Source organism: Parasteatoda tepidariorum, chromosome 4 (assembly GCF_043381705.1).
Source record: "Parasteatoda tepidariorum isolate YZ-2023 chromosome 4, CAS_Ptep_4.0, whole genome shotgun sequence".
NCBI lineage: Eukaryota > Metazoa > Arthropoda > Arachnida > Araneae > Theridiidae > Parasteatoda > Parasteatoda tepidariorum.
Genome location: NC_092207.1, coordinates 57,932,726 through 57,948,313, shown reverse-complemented (window position 1 = coordinate 57,948,313; position 15,588 = coordinate 57,932,726). Strand labels below are relative to the sequence as shown.

General features: G+C 28.9%; 1 protein-coding gene across 2 annotated transcripts; it reads right to left on the bottom strand.

Moving 5' to 3' along the window:
- Positions 1 to 3,636: 3,636 nt before the first annotated feature.
- Positions 3,637 to 14,335, bottom strand: LOC107442349 (uncharacterized). 2 transcript variants are annotated; one of them, XM_016055901.3, is made up of 7 exons: positions 14,178 to 14,335; positions 12,517 to 12,621; positions 12,377 to 12,438; positions 8,879 to 8,986; positions 7,401 to 7,439; positions 5,186 to 5,206; positions 3,637 to 3,805 (listed from the first exon to the last, which is right to left on the bottom strand). In XM_016055901.3, exons 2-7 carry the CDS (start codon positions 12,587 to 12,589, stop codon positions 3,758 to 3,760), a joined length of 351 nt encoding a protein of 116 aa, XP_015911387.1. In that variant the 5' UTR covers positions 12,590 to 12,621; positions 14,178 to 14,335; the 3' UTR covers positions 3,637 to 3,757. The 2 variants fall into 2 exon arrangements, with proteins under 2 accessions (XP_015911387.1, XP_042909037.1); XM_043053103.1 differs by lacking the exon at positions 14,178 to 14,335 and adding an exon at positions 14,059 to 14,110.
- Positions 14,336 to 15,588: the final 1,253 nt, after the last annotated feature.

Genomic DNA, 15,588 nt, shown 5'->3' with positions numbered 1-15,588 from the left:
CAGTGGTAAAATTAATATTTTAGATATAGTTGAAGATATCAATTTAACACTACAAATGGAAAATTATTCCACGCTTTTGTACAAAACAATTTTGTCGTATGGGCTAAGTGATACCTTACATACACAGCTTAACTTTAATTACTCCTCAACTTACTCACTTTTTAACACTAAAGATTAGCTACCATATCGGGTAAATGTGGATCAGGAATTACTAAAAATTTTCTTAATAATTAAAAATTAAATGTAAATTTAATTTCTAATATGAAAAAAAAATTAATAAACATTCTAAATTAAAAAATTGAAATATTTTGTTTTCTCCCTTAAGAATAATGACATGCATAAGCTTCAACAGCTTATTATTAACTTTTCTTTTATAAATTTATGTTTCAAAATCCTTTGTTTCTATCTTGTAAAAGCTAAAATGCGCAAAATTTCATCAAATAAAAGGAAAAATTTGGATAATTTATTTTGATTATTAACTTTCATAACCTTAATTTTGATGCTATTATATTTCATAACATTTTTGAAAATTATAAAATAACATTTTCTCATTTAAGGATTTTAACATGATTAAAAGCTTAAATATAATAAATCTCTTGGTTGAACTATTTTTAATTATAATGATATATTAGCAAAAATTAAGAGAAAACTAATATATCCGATTATGAATGTCACTGTGAAGAAGAGAGATATTTTGATTTTGTTGGTCCTGGTATTACTGGTAATTTAAATATTATAGAAGACTTAGAACTTAAAAATTAATAGATAAAAGGCACGGAATTTAGGCACTCATTTACCATATATCAATCAATAAGACTCTAAAAAACTTTCTTAATGATCTCAATAGTTTTTGTTTAAAAACATCAAATAGATTTTCTTTACCTTTAGGTATGCTAACAGAATGGAAATGGGGTGGTTATTATTTCTTTCAAAACTTTGTTTTCAATAACAAGGATAATTTAAATAACTGTAATAATTCAACAGATTTTCTAAAATTGTTCAATCAATTAAGCAACTACAAAAAAATTTTAACTACCCCCATAGACAAAGTTAACAATAATTATTCAATCTTCTGAAAAAAATTCTCTGTTAAACTTTTAAATAAGGAGTTAAAAAATAACAAAAATTTTAAGCTTAGTAGTTTAAAAAGTAATATTATCATTAAAAAAATTTTAACTTTATATAAGAGGTTAAAAATTAAAGTTAGCAAGATAATTTTTTTTACTTAATTATCAGTCCAAAATGTCATGCAATTCCTATAAAATTTAGAACAATCACATGTGGGTCTAATACTTACCGAACAAAACCTGGCTCTTTTTTCTCTAACTACTTAAATAAAATTATTTATAATATTCTTAAAAGAAGGATTTTTTTGGATTATCACTAATAATCAACTCATTTTATAATTATTAAACAAAACAAAATTAATTATATTGCGACTTATGATTTCTATAATCTTTTAAATAGCATTCCCCTTTCTAAACGAAAAGAGGTTCTTTTCAATTATTACTAAAAATATAAAAATATCCTTAATTGCCATTATGATTATTGGGAAATTCTAGTTAATTTTTATTTTCAATAATTATCTTTAAAATGGAAAACTTATTTTTATTCATATTATTAGAATACCAAAAGGATCTAATTCTTCATTTTAGCTAACTTATTTTTCACTATTATGAAAGAAATTATGATCTTAATATTAATTTGTTTTTATATTTATTGTTGATTTAATTATATTTAATTTTCACGATCATACAATTTTGTTAAATAATATTCAAGCCAATGAATTAATCTTGCTTCGTAATAATGAGGATAATATTAATTTTAATTTTCTGAATTTAGGTATTAAAAAAGAAGAAAACATCTGCTTTGTTGATTTCTACAATAAAAGAAAAATTTTTAATTTTTAATCTGAACAAACTAATAACTTGGAATTCCAATATTTCTAAAATCATTTATTTTAATACCATTTTTAACCAAATGAATAGAATTAAAAGAATATGTAGTAATGTTTATTTTCCAAAAAAGCAAATAGACAAATACTTTTAAAATTTGATCCAAAAAATACAAATAAATAAATAAGAGTATTGTACCCAACTAATGTAATTAAGATCTACATAAAATCATTGACTTAACTGTATGTTATTGTTAATAAATTTGCTAAAAATTTCTTTGTTAATTTATATTTTTACCATGTGCAAATCCAGTTCAGGCAAATACGTGGCTGAAAGTCAGTGCAAAACGTGCAAATAATGTTTCTTTTTTAAACTAAATGTAAATTTTCTAAAATCATTAAAATTGTATAATTAAAAATCAACTTAATTAATTATAAACTTTGAACTATCCAGTATAATATTATTACAGGTAACTATCAAATCAAACGCACTTCTATTGCAGTAAGAACTCGCAAAAAAAAGAAGCCTATACTTAAGCTTCTAACTCTATATGGCTACCTCTTTCATATTTTGTACTCTGGCAATCCTACTACGAAAATATTTCATAACATTCTTGAAAAATTCAGGTACGTGTTACTTCACTTGTATTCGCTACTGGATTTAAAGATTTCGTTTTGTACTTTGTTCTGTATTTTCTTTGCTTTTTATTTAATGTTTTTTGCTTGATACGTTTTATTTCCGATATATTTTTCATTTAATGCTTTCATTTTAATTTTTCAGTGCTCCTCACACTATGGTATGGCTAATTTCTTCTTCCTATAGTGATACAATATTAAAAAGCACTCCTTTTGCAGATATTATCGTGTGAACTTATAAAGAGATTTATCTTTTGTTTTTCGACTTTTTATTATGTATATATTTTTTTTAAATATTTTTTGCAATATTTTAATTTTTCTTCTTTTTTTTCTTTACTCATTATTATTTTCCATTTTTTCTCGACATTTTACATATACTATATATATATACATATATATACTAATATGCTCAGTGTGGTGATTGACTTCGTATAATTCAAATACTTAAAAAAACGCAGTAAACATTTTTTTAACCAAACTACATTCTAAAAAAAAAGAGAAAAAAATAGAAATGAATAATCTACACTTTTCTAGTTTTTTATCCTTTTGTTTACTTATTTTTAAGTTTTTCTTGTTTTAAATAATTTTGCAAAAAATCTATATACTACAAATTATTTCTTCCCCAGTTCACTAGTCAGATTTGTAAAAGATTGCAAAAATTTTGAAAAGCACGCATTCTACTTGCTTTAAAAAATTCAATTCACACAATGTATGAATAAGGATGTATCTTAACCTTTGACGCGGCAAGAAAATTAATCTTGAAATGCCTAGAACATTAAAGTCGTCATCAGAACATGAAGCGACTTGCTTTACACTTATCGCTGTAGTTGTTGATTTTAACGCTGCACATTAGGGTGAAAAATAAGTGGGACAGTTTTTGTTCTACCATCCCTTAATTAATTAAAGTTTTTAAAAATTAAAATTTTTGAAAAATTAAAATTTTTAAAAATACTGTGTTTAGATTCTATACATTATTTGTTATCAAATGTTTATTAAATGTATATTAGCTGATTCGTCTGCAAAAAATTTATAATTGGGTGCCTTTGGCTATATTTTATAATTTGGCTACATTTTGTATTCTTACTGACTTAATTCAATTCTACAAGTCTTAATACAACTCTTTATTTCAGCTATAAATACATGAATATGCACTTTTTACATAATTTATAGTAAATCGTGACTGGCAAGCATTCATTCCATAGTGTATGGCGCTACGTCTTACTTCTATTACGGCCAGCCAATTCCATGCGACTTTGAGGCATCCTGCATGCAATGCTAGAAGAGTTATTAGAATCTTTGTCAGCTTTTTTTTTTGTTTAGAAATTTGCTCTAATATGAAACACATTTATATATAAATATAATTATGTATAAATATAATTATATATATATATAATTATATATATATATAGTCGACTCGTGTTATAACTACCCTGTGAAGGAGTCCCAATTCACATCCATAAAAGATAACGTTATTTTACTCTTGCTATAACGANATATATATATATATATAATATATTCCGTAACTTCATTTCTTCATACCGTTTCGACTAGATAGCAGTAAAATGGTTTTGCATCTGGGCTAATGAAATTTCTATTCAAAATGTATCCAAATTTATCCAAATGTATTCAAATGTATGTATGAAATGATAATTTTCAATCAATTATCATATCACTTTTCTTTATAGATTCTGTTATTAAGCATATTTCCCATGCCGTATCTTACCTTATTTTATTCAATTTTATGGTTTCGTCAAGAAAACTGTGGAACGATTTTGAATATATACTACTCAAATATCACCTCAATATCAAGCTTATCTATCAATTTTTAATTTTATAGAAATAATGTGTTATCGAATATGCTTCGTAATGCATTTTTATTTTGACATTTCCTTCCGATTCTCCGCTTCCGCCAAGGAAGTATTCAAAGGATTTTTCGTCAGCTTTGCTCAAATATCACAATTATTTTGTGACTTTTTAGTCGCTAGCTCACCATTGGCGACCAAATATTTAGGACAAGGGAGTAAATTTATTCTTGTCAAGTATTGTGTCTTAAAATACCAAACTTCCCCCTGATTTTGCAATGGACAAATATTTAAAGTGAGCAAGAGTTACAGACTCTAAGAGGAAGATTAATAAAGCATGCGCAAAGAACCAAAGGACCAAAATCTATATCATCAGATGTATTATCATATCTGCTTGCCTTTGACACCTTGTCTTTCCCAAGCAAAAAACTACTTCTTGAATTAAGGATATTGGGTATAAAATAAAATATTCATGTAATTAAACCCAAGTATCTTTTTAATGAACAAGTGGATATTGTGTTAACACAAAGGGCAGAATTGATGTTTAAGTTCACTTCAATCATATGGACTCAGTTCAAAGATTTTCTCAAATTCACTCCAAATAATATTATTTCGTGCAATTTTGGAGTTTTTAATTTCTACATTTTTTTATTCTTTTGGCCACCCAAAAGTTCTATTAGCTATATCTGTTAAATTCTTAAAAAATATTCCCTTTTTTTCGTGAAAATAAGGACAAGAAATAATTTTGTGTCTGGATAGTACCTGTAGAAGTGAAATTACATGCCCCAATACATACCAAAATATTTACTTCATAAAATACATACATGTATAAAAATATTAAGTAAGTACTTACAGTGGATTTTTCCATATTTTTCTGAAAAAGAAATTAAATTATTTTTTAATGAGGAAATATTTTATAGAAACACAAAATTTAGCTTCGCAATCTGTGTATGATAATTGGGATTTTTGAAAAATATATTTTAAAACTTTAGCTAAAGGGTGTTTTTCTCATAAGATTCCACCGCCTATAATTTTATCGATCATTATAGTTCTCTACTGTATTGAAACACATTCTTGTTTTTTCCTTTCCTTTTTTTTCTTCCTTTTCCAGGGATCCTCACAGTTTTAAACGAAATGGGGTTTATCATTAGTCTTAGTCAGTATATCATTACCTAAATTATATGCATACCGGGTTATCACTCATTGTTTGCTTATGTGAATTAGCTTCTCGTTTCAAGTTTATCGGGTAACATTTGATTACTATTTTATTTCAAATTTACTACACCTCCAAGATATTTCTGTGGCCCACAGAGGGCATCACAAATTAAGCAAGATAGGGAGAAAAATTCATGGTTAAACAGAAGTTGTTGTTGTTCGTTGTTGTACATTTACGTCGCGCTAGATCTGCACAATGGGCTATTGGCGACGGTCTGGGAAACATCCCTGAGGATGATCCGAAGACATTCCATCACAATTTTGATCCTCTGCATAGGGGATGGCACCCCCGCTTCGGTAGCCCGACAACCTGCACGCGAAGTCGATCACTTTACGGTAGAACAGTTTAACGAGGACCAATACCGCACACCCTCGGTCCCTACGAAGACTGATCCAAGTGATCACCCTCCCGCACACTGACCACAGCCAGTGATGCAAACAGAAGTTGAACTTCACCCTTGATGCCATTTTGAAAGTTGCAATTTTGCGCGTTTTAACTGACTGCCCCTGAGGATAAGTTCACTTTTAAAATCGAAAAGTTCGAATGAAATCAACTTGAAATAATATTTTAAAATAAAAAATTAAGATTAATAAAACCTTTGTAAATTTAAATAATTAAGTAAAATAATCGGAAAAAAATTTTAACCAATCGCCAAGGATGGGAATAAACTACAGTTTAACCACATCACGCTTCTCCCAATGAAGTGACCTAAGTTCAAATACCTACGATGATCGATCAGTATAAGTTCTACCAACGTGAAATATTCTCATCTGGTTCGAGTACAGATTTACTTCTTAACTTTCACAGAAAAAACTTGCTCCTTTATGTTAAAAGTCTGTTGAGACAATAGATTTAAAGCTCTGTACCTATATACGTACCAAAATGGTACACGTTTAACACGACATAAACAAGACTTTCAAAAGTTACAAGACGGGACGAAATTATATAAAATGGAAACTACTGCAATTTAAATTTTATAATTTTAAATTAATCTCAGTTATAATAGATTATCAAATATTTAATTTATCAAATAAATCTAATCCAAAACAAAATATTGTGAATAATCTCTCGTAGTAGTGCTTTTAGCCAGAAATTGGAAATCTCTTTAAATATGCACCATAATGAGATACAGGAACCTTTCTTCAAATGCATTTTTATTTAAAAAATAAATATTTGTAAAATCGAATATATATTATAGATTAATTAAAAAACAATATTTTCTTTTAACTTTTTTAATCTCTCTATAAAATTGCTTAATCGCTAAGGAGTTGAGCATTAGTTATAAACGCAAAATTGTGTCAGCAACGTAAGTGATAGAATAAAATAAAATCCTCTGATTGGGACATAACCTGTTTACAAGTCAGTATCGGTCAGAAGAAAAAATGATTATTGAAAATTTATTAATAACCATGATGGCTTTAAATGCTTAGAGCTATATTTTTGTCAAAGTCAGTATAAAGACACGTGCGTTAGATTTTACTCAAATGAAAAATTTAAACAAACCTTGATTAAGAAAATAATTCTCTAATGTCAGCATTTCTTTTTCTGCCACTGTTCAATATTTCTCGTTTCCACGAAATTTCTGCAGCATAGTTCATAATGGAGACAGGTCGCAAATTATAAGTTAAAATACTGACGTCTTGGAAATTGGTAATTACATGGGTATGCAAATATTCCAAGGTATATTTTGGTGTTTATTTGTCTACACTATTCATAAGATATAAATTACAACTTAAGACAATTATTCGTAATAAGTCGTAGTCGTTAAGTTCTTGTATTATTTTTAATTTATATGAAAAAATAAAATTTGTAATTTGAGTCAGGATAAAATCATCTTAAAAATATTACTTACGCCCTGCATAACAGCATTTCTAAACAAGCAAGCGTAGAACTGAAACAAATAATAAAATATCAATATGGTTTAAAACTCTAAAATTTAAGTAAGGAAAAATATAAACATTTGTATTCAACAACCTTAATAGAAATTTTTTTGCAGTTTAAAATCATAAACTGCTAAATAAATAAATTTTAATTCTTAAAAATTATTTTTAGCCCTTCCTTAAAAATGGCAAAAAAAATTTTAACTTTTAAGCAATACTGGCAAATAAGGTTCGTAAAATAAGTACGTCAAATAAACCATAATACTATAATATCTTTATGTTTGATTTTAGCTTTACTAGAAGTATTGTTGAAATTTACATCGCTGTAATTTGTTGAAATAATTAGATTCAAAAAACTATGCAAGCTAATATTTTTAATTATTGCTTAAAAATTAAGTACCCATAGTATAACATAGCGTAATTTCTGCACATAAAGAGATCTGTCCTGACTGACTGACTTATTTACAAATTTTTCATCACAGAGCCTGTACTACGCAAGTTAGAAGCATAAATTTTGAATAATGGGCTCCTTTTATGACGTAGAAAACCACTAAGGAAGGATTTTTTGATATTCCACATTTAATTGGCTTAAATAAGGATTGAAAGATTGATTATAAAATAATAATAAAATAAAGAGTTTGTGTTTGTCTATCTGTGTGTCTCTCTTTTAACTTCAGAATCGTTTGCCTCACGAAATTTGGATACTTGGAGAAAGAGGTAATTTTAGCCATAAAATTCGTTTAAAAATTTCAATTAAATCAATAAAGAAAGACATTTTGAAAATAGAATTTTCTAATTCGTTTAGAATTAGCCCTCATTTTAAATTAAACTAAGGACTGTTATACTCTTTTTTCAAATATTTCAAAGATAACATCCTTGATATTTGTAAGTTTGTTACTTTAATTATTTAAGGTAAGATTTTATTGTACATTCCTAATAAATTAATTGCTTATTAGTCGTTATGGCTGATAAATATATTATACGAAGTATTTTTATCATAACACCTTACAGAAAGGTATAAGAACTATTTATTTGGTCAAATTTACTTTCCATTGCAGTATTTTTCACTAAATGTTTGGCAACAAGAACTATAATTTTGAAAACCAGAATTTCACCAAATTAACCAAACATGAACAATCGACAACCAGAATTGTTATTTTTTTACATAAAAACATGCATTACCATACAGTATGGTTATTTTATCAGAATTTTTTCTTCCGTGTAATTCTGATACACTTTTAAAACAGTTTTGTTTATAAACATATTTGCATTAAAAAAATTAATAAATAAAAAGATAAATTTTTTAACATATTAAATTTACCATCATAGATAATACCAAAATGCAAATTTTTAAAACAACTTTTTTTTAAGCAACAACAGAACTAATCTGTGTGAATTAAAAGAAAATTTTGGTCTTTTTGTTTAGTTATTCTTTAATTATGAAAATTACCTGATTAAAAAGGTCATTATTTTTGCAAGCGGCTTCAAAGAATGAGTATGAAGATGGTGTTTTACCAGGGCGCACTTCTTTGTGGCAATTTAGTACGATTTGTAGTTCCTGAAATGTAAAACAATAATTAGTAAGAAATTGGGGTACCCACTTTATTTTTCCCTTTCTCTATGTTCATACACTGTAAGAAATGGATGTTCAAATTTTAAGAAACGTTTTTCGCTTTTGACGAAACCGTTTTTTGGTATATGCCCCGAGCGTGCATTTTTCAAAGTCACGAAATAACTAGTGCCATTTCTTCGTGGAAATTAATTTAGTAAATAGTAAAGAAATATTTCGTCATTCTACTTTTTTGAAAAAGAAAAAAAAATACTTTGTAGTGCCTGATATATCTATCTTTTCTGATAATCACTTTATCATGGGCACAAAACAGCTGGGGCATTGCCACCCTAATGTCATAAAAAGACCAATAGAAAAGACAGATAAGTTACGCAAATGCCCGAAACAGGATTCGAACATAGAGTCTTCCAGGTAGGAGATCAACTCCTTAGCCACCATGCAAAACTGTCTGTTTCCTTCGTCCCTTCGTCGGTTTCAATCGTCCAGATGTCAGCACAGTTTCGTCATTCAAACCTCGGTCCCTACGCAGACTGATCCAAGAATTCACCCACCCGCACACTGACCTCAGTCAGAGATGCTTGACTTCAGTGATCTGCTGGGAACCGTGTCTTAACGATCAGTTCACTGCGGGACACTTCAAAATTGAGTTTTATTTAGATGTCTTGTATTGACTTTCGGAAACCTGTTTAAATACAAGTATGCGAGATAAAAATGATATTTAGAAATATTTTCCATCTAACCTTTAAAAACCTACAGGAAATCTTGCTGACCGTCTCTGACGTCGTAGCAGAACGTGACTATTTCAATTTGTGCAGTCTTTACACCATTGAATTTTTTCAGTCTTTTTTCCATTACTCCACTGAATTCGAAATGGTGGGTCTTTTAGGGAAATAAAATATCTTAATTTCAAATAAGAGATTAGTGCTTTAACGCACAATGCCCCCAAAATTAGAATTACTACAGCCTCCCACAAGCGAATTTTTTACCATCGAAAACAAATAATTAAATGGAAAATAAGTCGTAAAATGATAAAAAAAATATAATTATATCCTTTCAAAAGTTGAAACAGCAAATACTGTCCCCTACAGCTGAGAACATGAAACATTTTCGAAAATTAAGTCAATACACAAACTAATCAAGTCTGTAGTACTTGATACAAATGTGTTGTTCAGTTAAAAAACAAGCCATCTTCTCAAATTTTGTAAAGGAGTTTTATACCTGCGCTAAAAGCTGAAAAAACATTTTCATCGACTGAAAACAAGAAACAATTGCATCGTTGAATAAATCCACGTTTTAGGGCATTGAAAATCACGTTTTGTAGGGAAACCGTCTAAATTATTCAGGCAACGAGGCACAAACCCGACCAAATTCGCCAACTGTCTCTTTTGGTAAAAAGTTTAGTTATTACTTTGTGTCATTTAGGGTGACTGTGTTTCAGTTTATGGTAGTACAAGGTCTATAGTTGAGTTTCAAATTTATTTTATGTTTATAGTTGTGTATTTGCAACTCGAGAAGGAAACGATCATTTATGCACAGACACGTGTCCTATGACATCAGCACCAGTTGATTGCATATAAACGATATGGCGTGTCAAAGTCGAATTAAGCTTCTCCAAATAAGTTAGAATGTTATTTAATAAATACAGCTCATCATCATACATCGAATTTGTTTAAATATAATTCTGTACTGTTTATATCTTTTACTTAACTTAGAATTATTATTTGTTTATGTATTTTATTGTAACAGTGATAAACTTTTGTTTTCTGTATCTGTCAACTTTGATACTTAGATATTTTATTTATGTTCTACCTTGCATCGAGCCTGTCTTTGTGTTAAGTAAAAAATATATTGCGAAAGAATCGAAATGTTTGTGAAATAATCTTCGGAGAAGAATATAGAATGTGTCACTAAAGAGAATTAATAATTGACGGCTTACTCAAAATTAAATGGAAAGAACAGTTGCTAACGAAACAAATGCCACTTTTCAACAACCAGTTAGGATCGAGATACTATCAATATGTCCCTTGCAGGTATCCTATTTCAACCCTATTATAACAGTTGAAAGTCCCTTGAGTGCAAAGGGTTATCAAAGCAGTTAAATACTTAGATATTAAAATTTTAAATCGTTCAGAAAAAGTTGACATTTGAATCGGTAGACTTCTTTTCTATGCAGCATGTTAGTATTTTACCACGGTAACTGTTAACCATTTCAGTGTCTCGTAGAAAATGAACTGAATATATTTCCTTTTCATAAAAGAACTCTCTGTCAAGATCATGGTTACGGAAATCCCCAGTCTTAGCTCTTTTGCAGTAGAATATATGGCCAGACATTCTCAGATCGTAACACTGCATAGATTACTGATGAAAATAAAAATAAATGTCAATAGAAATTTATAATAAATTTCACTGAGGAACAAAATTTTGTTGCATTTATACATACACTTTATCTTGCTTGATTCAAGTGTGGGGATTTCAAGTCTGAAATTAGTTTTGATCCTAAAATTGACGATTTTTTAATGATGATACATTTTATCTATTTTATGTTAAAATGTTCAAGTGTCAAGTTACAAGTGTGTTGTGTGTTCAAGTGTGTTGTTACTTATAACAACAAGTCGCGTAAATGTTGAGACGAATTTCGAGAGTATTAAGACACATAATCAGGATTAAAATTCCATAGTGCCCCCTGCTCGGTAATGTTGTTGTACGCATCTAGGAGTGCTTCCTTGTTATGTCCTGTTCAGAAGCAAGCAAAGAAGCAACAGAATAAGGAATTGTTCTCAGTGATGAATGATGACGTTTCCGGGCATCAAATTTCCAATCCAGTAGTGTTTAACGACTCGCTCTCCTTTTTGCAATTTCTTAAACAAACTTTTTAAAAAACTTCATTCTCTTGCATTTTTTTTTTAAATTCAGGTTACAAATTGTAAAAGGAATCAAAACTTACACTATAATTATGAACAGCAACAATCAAGAGAAAAATCTCCAAGAAAGGGTAGACCACTGGATTGTAAATTAACTTCCGAGCAGGGTTTATAAACTGCCATAGAAATGGCTGGTGATATAAACTGCCATAGAAATTTGTCGTAAAATTTATGTGACCTTTTGTTTCATATAACGTTTTTAAACTTTAACAATTCGACAAAAAATTAGTTAGAAATGTCATTTAAAAAACTATAGCTTAGGGAGAGAAACCGATTGCAAATTTGAAATCAGCGATACGAAAGTATGTAAGATCAGTTAAAAAAATCTCATACAACAGAGAAAAAAATTCCTTCCAGTGCAATAAAAAATATAATAAATTTTATGCCCAATATTTATAAAACAAAATTGTTACACAAAAGATAATAAAAGTAGAAAAATTAAAGGATCTATATTTACTTCTTCCGAATCTAGCTTATAACAGTTATCATACTCAGTACCTAGTTCTTCAGTAAGTTTTTCTACATAAGAAAAGAATAAGTGTTATTAAATAAAAAATTTTAATAATTATTCAAAAGGTTTGAGAAATATCTGTTTACCACAAACTGCTTCTGGGCCCACGGCATAGACTGAGAGAACACAAAAGCTAAATATGATCCAATACGCATACATTTTAAGAGAAAGGGAGTCTGCAAACTGGGTTACTGAAATAGAAAATTGCAATGAAAATAAGGAAGGTAGTTAAAATTTATAGCATAAAAACTCAGTAAATAATTTGATTTGATGTTCAAATAAAAAATAACAAATTCCCATTACATTTCTATAGGAGCTACCGGTTTTTTATTGAAATTTTATAACTAAAAAGAATTAAAGATCAAAAGTAAATGTAGGAAAAGTACTTTTTGGCTTTATGCGTGCGCACCCCATAACGCTCCTTATAACCATTAATTTCTAACTAAAAAATTTGAAGTTGAGCTTCACGCGAAACAGACGTATGAGACGGATGCTAAGGAAGCAGTTGGCATCCTCATTTGTATTCATTGTACTGGCCTTTATTTGTTTAATAAATGTTTTGTTGAATTAGGCATGGTCGTTACCCTTTCCATCTGGGCTGTACTAATCCAGGAGCTTCCTTGTGTTCTTGATTGGTTCAAAATGACAAAGCTCCGGAGTTGAACATTAGTAGTCGTAAACCCAAAATTAAGTTAGCTATTCAACAACGAATATTAAAAATAAACCTTATGTTTGGCCAGGATATACTGGTTGGTAGGGCACTGGGCTCGTGTCCAAAGGGTCCGGTGTGTGATCCCGCCTCCCGAAGACTCCCAGTGTAGTAAATGGTGACTCATGCATGTTAAATCTGTCGAATCACAAATTCCTCCATGTTCCCATAACAAATCATACCTTTCGGGGCACTGATTCAAAAGTTTCCCTGTCTTCCAGATTGGTTCAAAGTTACAAGGCGACGGAGTTAAACCTTAGTAGTAGTAAGCACAACATTGGGTCGGCTGTTCAACGACGATTATAAAATAAAATATAAAATAAAACCTTATTATGGATGCATAAAATTATAGAAAGTGTGCAGGTTAAGTACAGAAAACAGCTAAAATTCAGTTTTTGAAAACAAGGATTTTGGTTTGATTTTGATAATTTGCTTACATTTTCATAGTAAAAATAATTTCCTAGTTAAAAACTATCATTTTTTATATTGACCTTGAATTAAAATTAAAATCAATATTTACGCTTAGGAAAAAGTATTAAAACTACCAAAATGTGATAAAAATTTACTGTGTTTCTGGTTCTATGGAAATACCGAAAAGTTCAGCAGTTTTTTTACCGAAACGCTTTATAAGGATTTTGGTAATATTCACAATTAAATATGGCTTTATAATACAGGATCAGATTTGGTAACAGTAGTAAAATTTGGTAATTTTTTCATGATAACTTAGAGCATGGTATAAAAGCCATGAATTTCGTTAAATTTACTTCTATTAATTCCTTAAATTTTCAATTTTTTATAATTTACTAAATGTATGGTGTTATGAACTATAGTTTGAAAACCAAAATTTCTGTAAACAGTTACCGCATGAACGGAAAAATTACCAAATGAAATCAAAAACCATATATTTTGATTATATTACCCAGAATTATGAGAGTGGGGGTTATCAGACATATCATTACCATACATTACGGTGATTTTAATGGAATTTTTTTCTCCGTGTACTAGTGCTAACCAGTGAATGGAAAAATTAAAACTTACCTAGAAGTTCTCAAGTTCTTCAAACCTGTAACTGAAAGCCATAATCATGGCCTTTAAATATGATACACGAAAAATGGAAAACTTGCAAAATCTGACAGATGATAGACATAAAGACTTAGTTGAAACAATTTAGCATTGTGTCTGTCATCTGACATAGAAAATATGTTTATATTCTTCTGTCATATTAATGAAACGTATCATATATTATAATCGATCAATTTTATTATTAGTTATAACATGTGTTCTTTTAAAGTAAAAACCAATAAGTATTTCATTTCCTATTGGGTTATATAGATTGATTGCATCATATCATGTGCGCCACTTCAAATTATATATCATCAAATTCAATGATATACAATTTTTTTTATATAATTTTATTACAGCTATTGTACATTTTTCTATCATTCTATATATCATTCTTTCTATTTTATTATATCTATTACCATATGTACCTCCCTTCAAATTCAATTAATCTTCTCCAACGCAGCATATGTTCATTGAGAATTTTAGACAGGCAGCAAATTCGCAACTACTACCGTATTTCTGTGCAAAGAGAGCTTTACGTTGCTTAAAAAAATAGCTATGGTTAATAACGGGATGGGGTGGTTAGAAGCAATCATTTTTAAATTTTCTGAGGTTCAGTAATATTTTTTTTAATTTGTCATTCCAGACTGGACACACTGCGCTGGAAAGGTTTAGCATCCCAACTAGCACGTCCTTCATACCAACGCGAAGGAAGAACCATACTTCCTAAATTTGCATTTATAAGTTATGAAATTTAAAGAGAAAAAGGATAAAATCATGTTGTAATTATCTTGAAATTAATAATTCCAATCAATTGATATTTATTTTAGCTAAAAAGAGCAGAAGAGATTATCGCAATAACAATGACCAGGACTTACTGAAATGCCTTTAAAATGAAATAAATGAGACTGATGATATATTGATTGAATTCTGACGATATTCTGGACATTTTCAATATTGGAATGCAAAAGTAATATGGAAGTAAAAATATATTAATTGAAATTTAGATATAGAAAAGGCGGGATTAGTTACTGAGGTATTTAATTGCATAGTTAAAATTAAAGCAGATGTATTTTGAGTGCTACAAGCCTATGAATTTCAGTAAATTTCTATGCTGATATGCTCAAAATAGATAAAGGTACAGGAACAACCAAAAGGTCAAATTCACAGTGCCATCAAGATTAAATATAATGAGCGAAATTCATTACTTATGTATCGCTCACTTTCGTGCAACGAATTGCTGTAAAATTAAATTAATAAGGATAAAGGCACAGGAATAACCGATCGCTATAGTTTTCTATATTTAATCTTAATTCGCAGTGCCATCAAAATTAAATGTAGGAAATAAAATTCATTACTTGTGTATCACTCATTTCTGTGTAAGGTT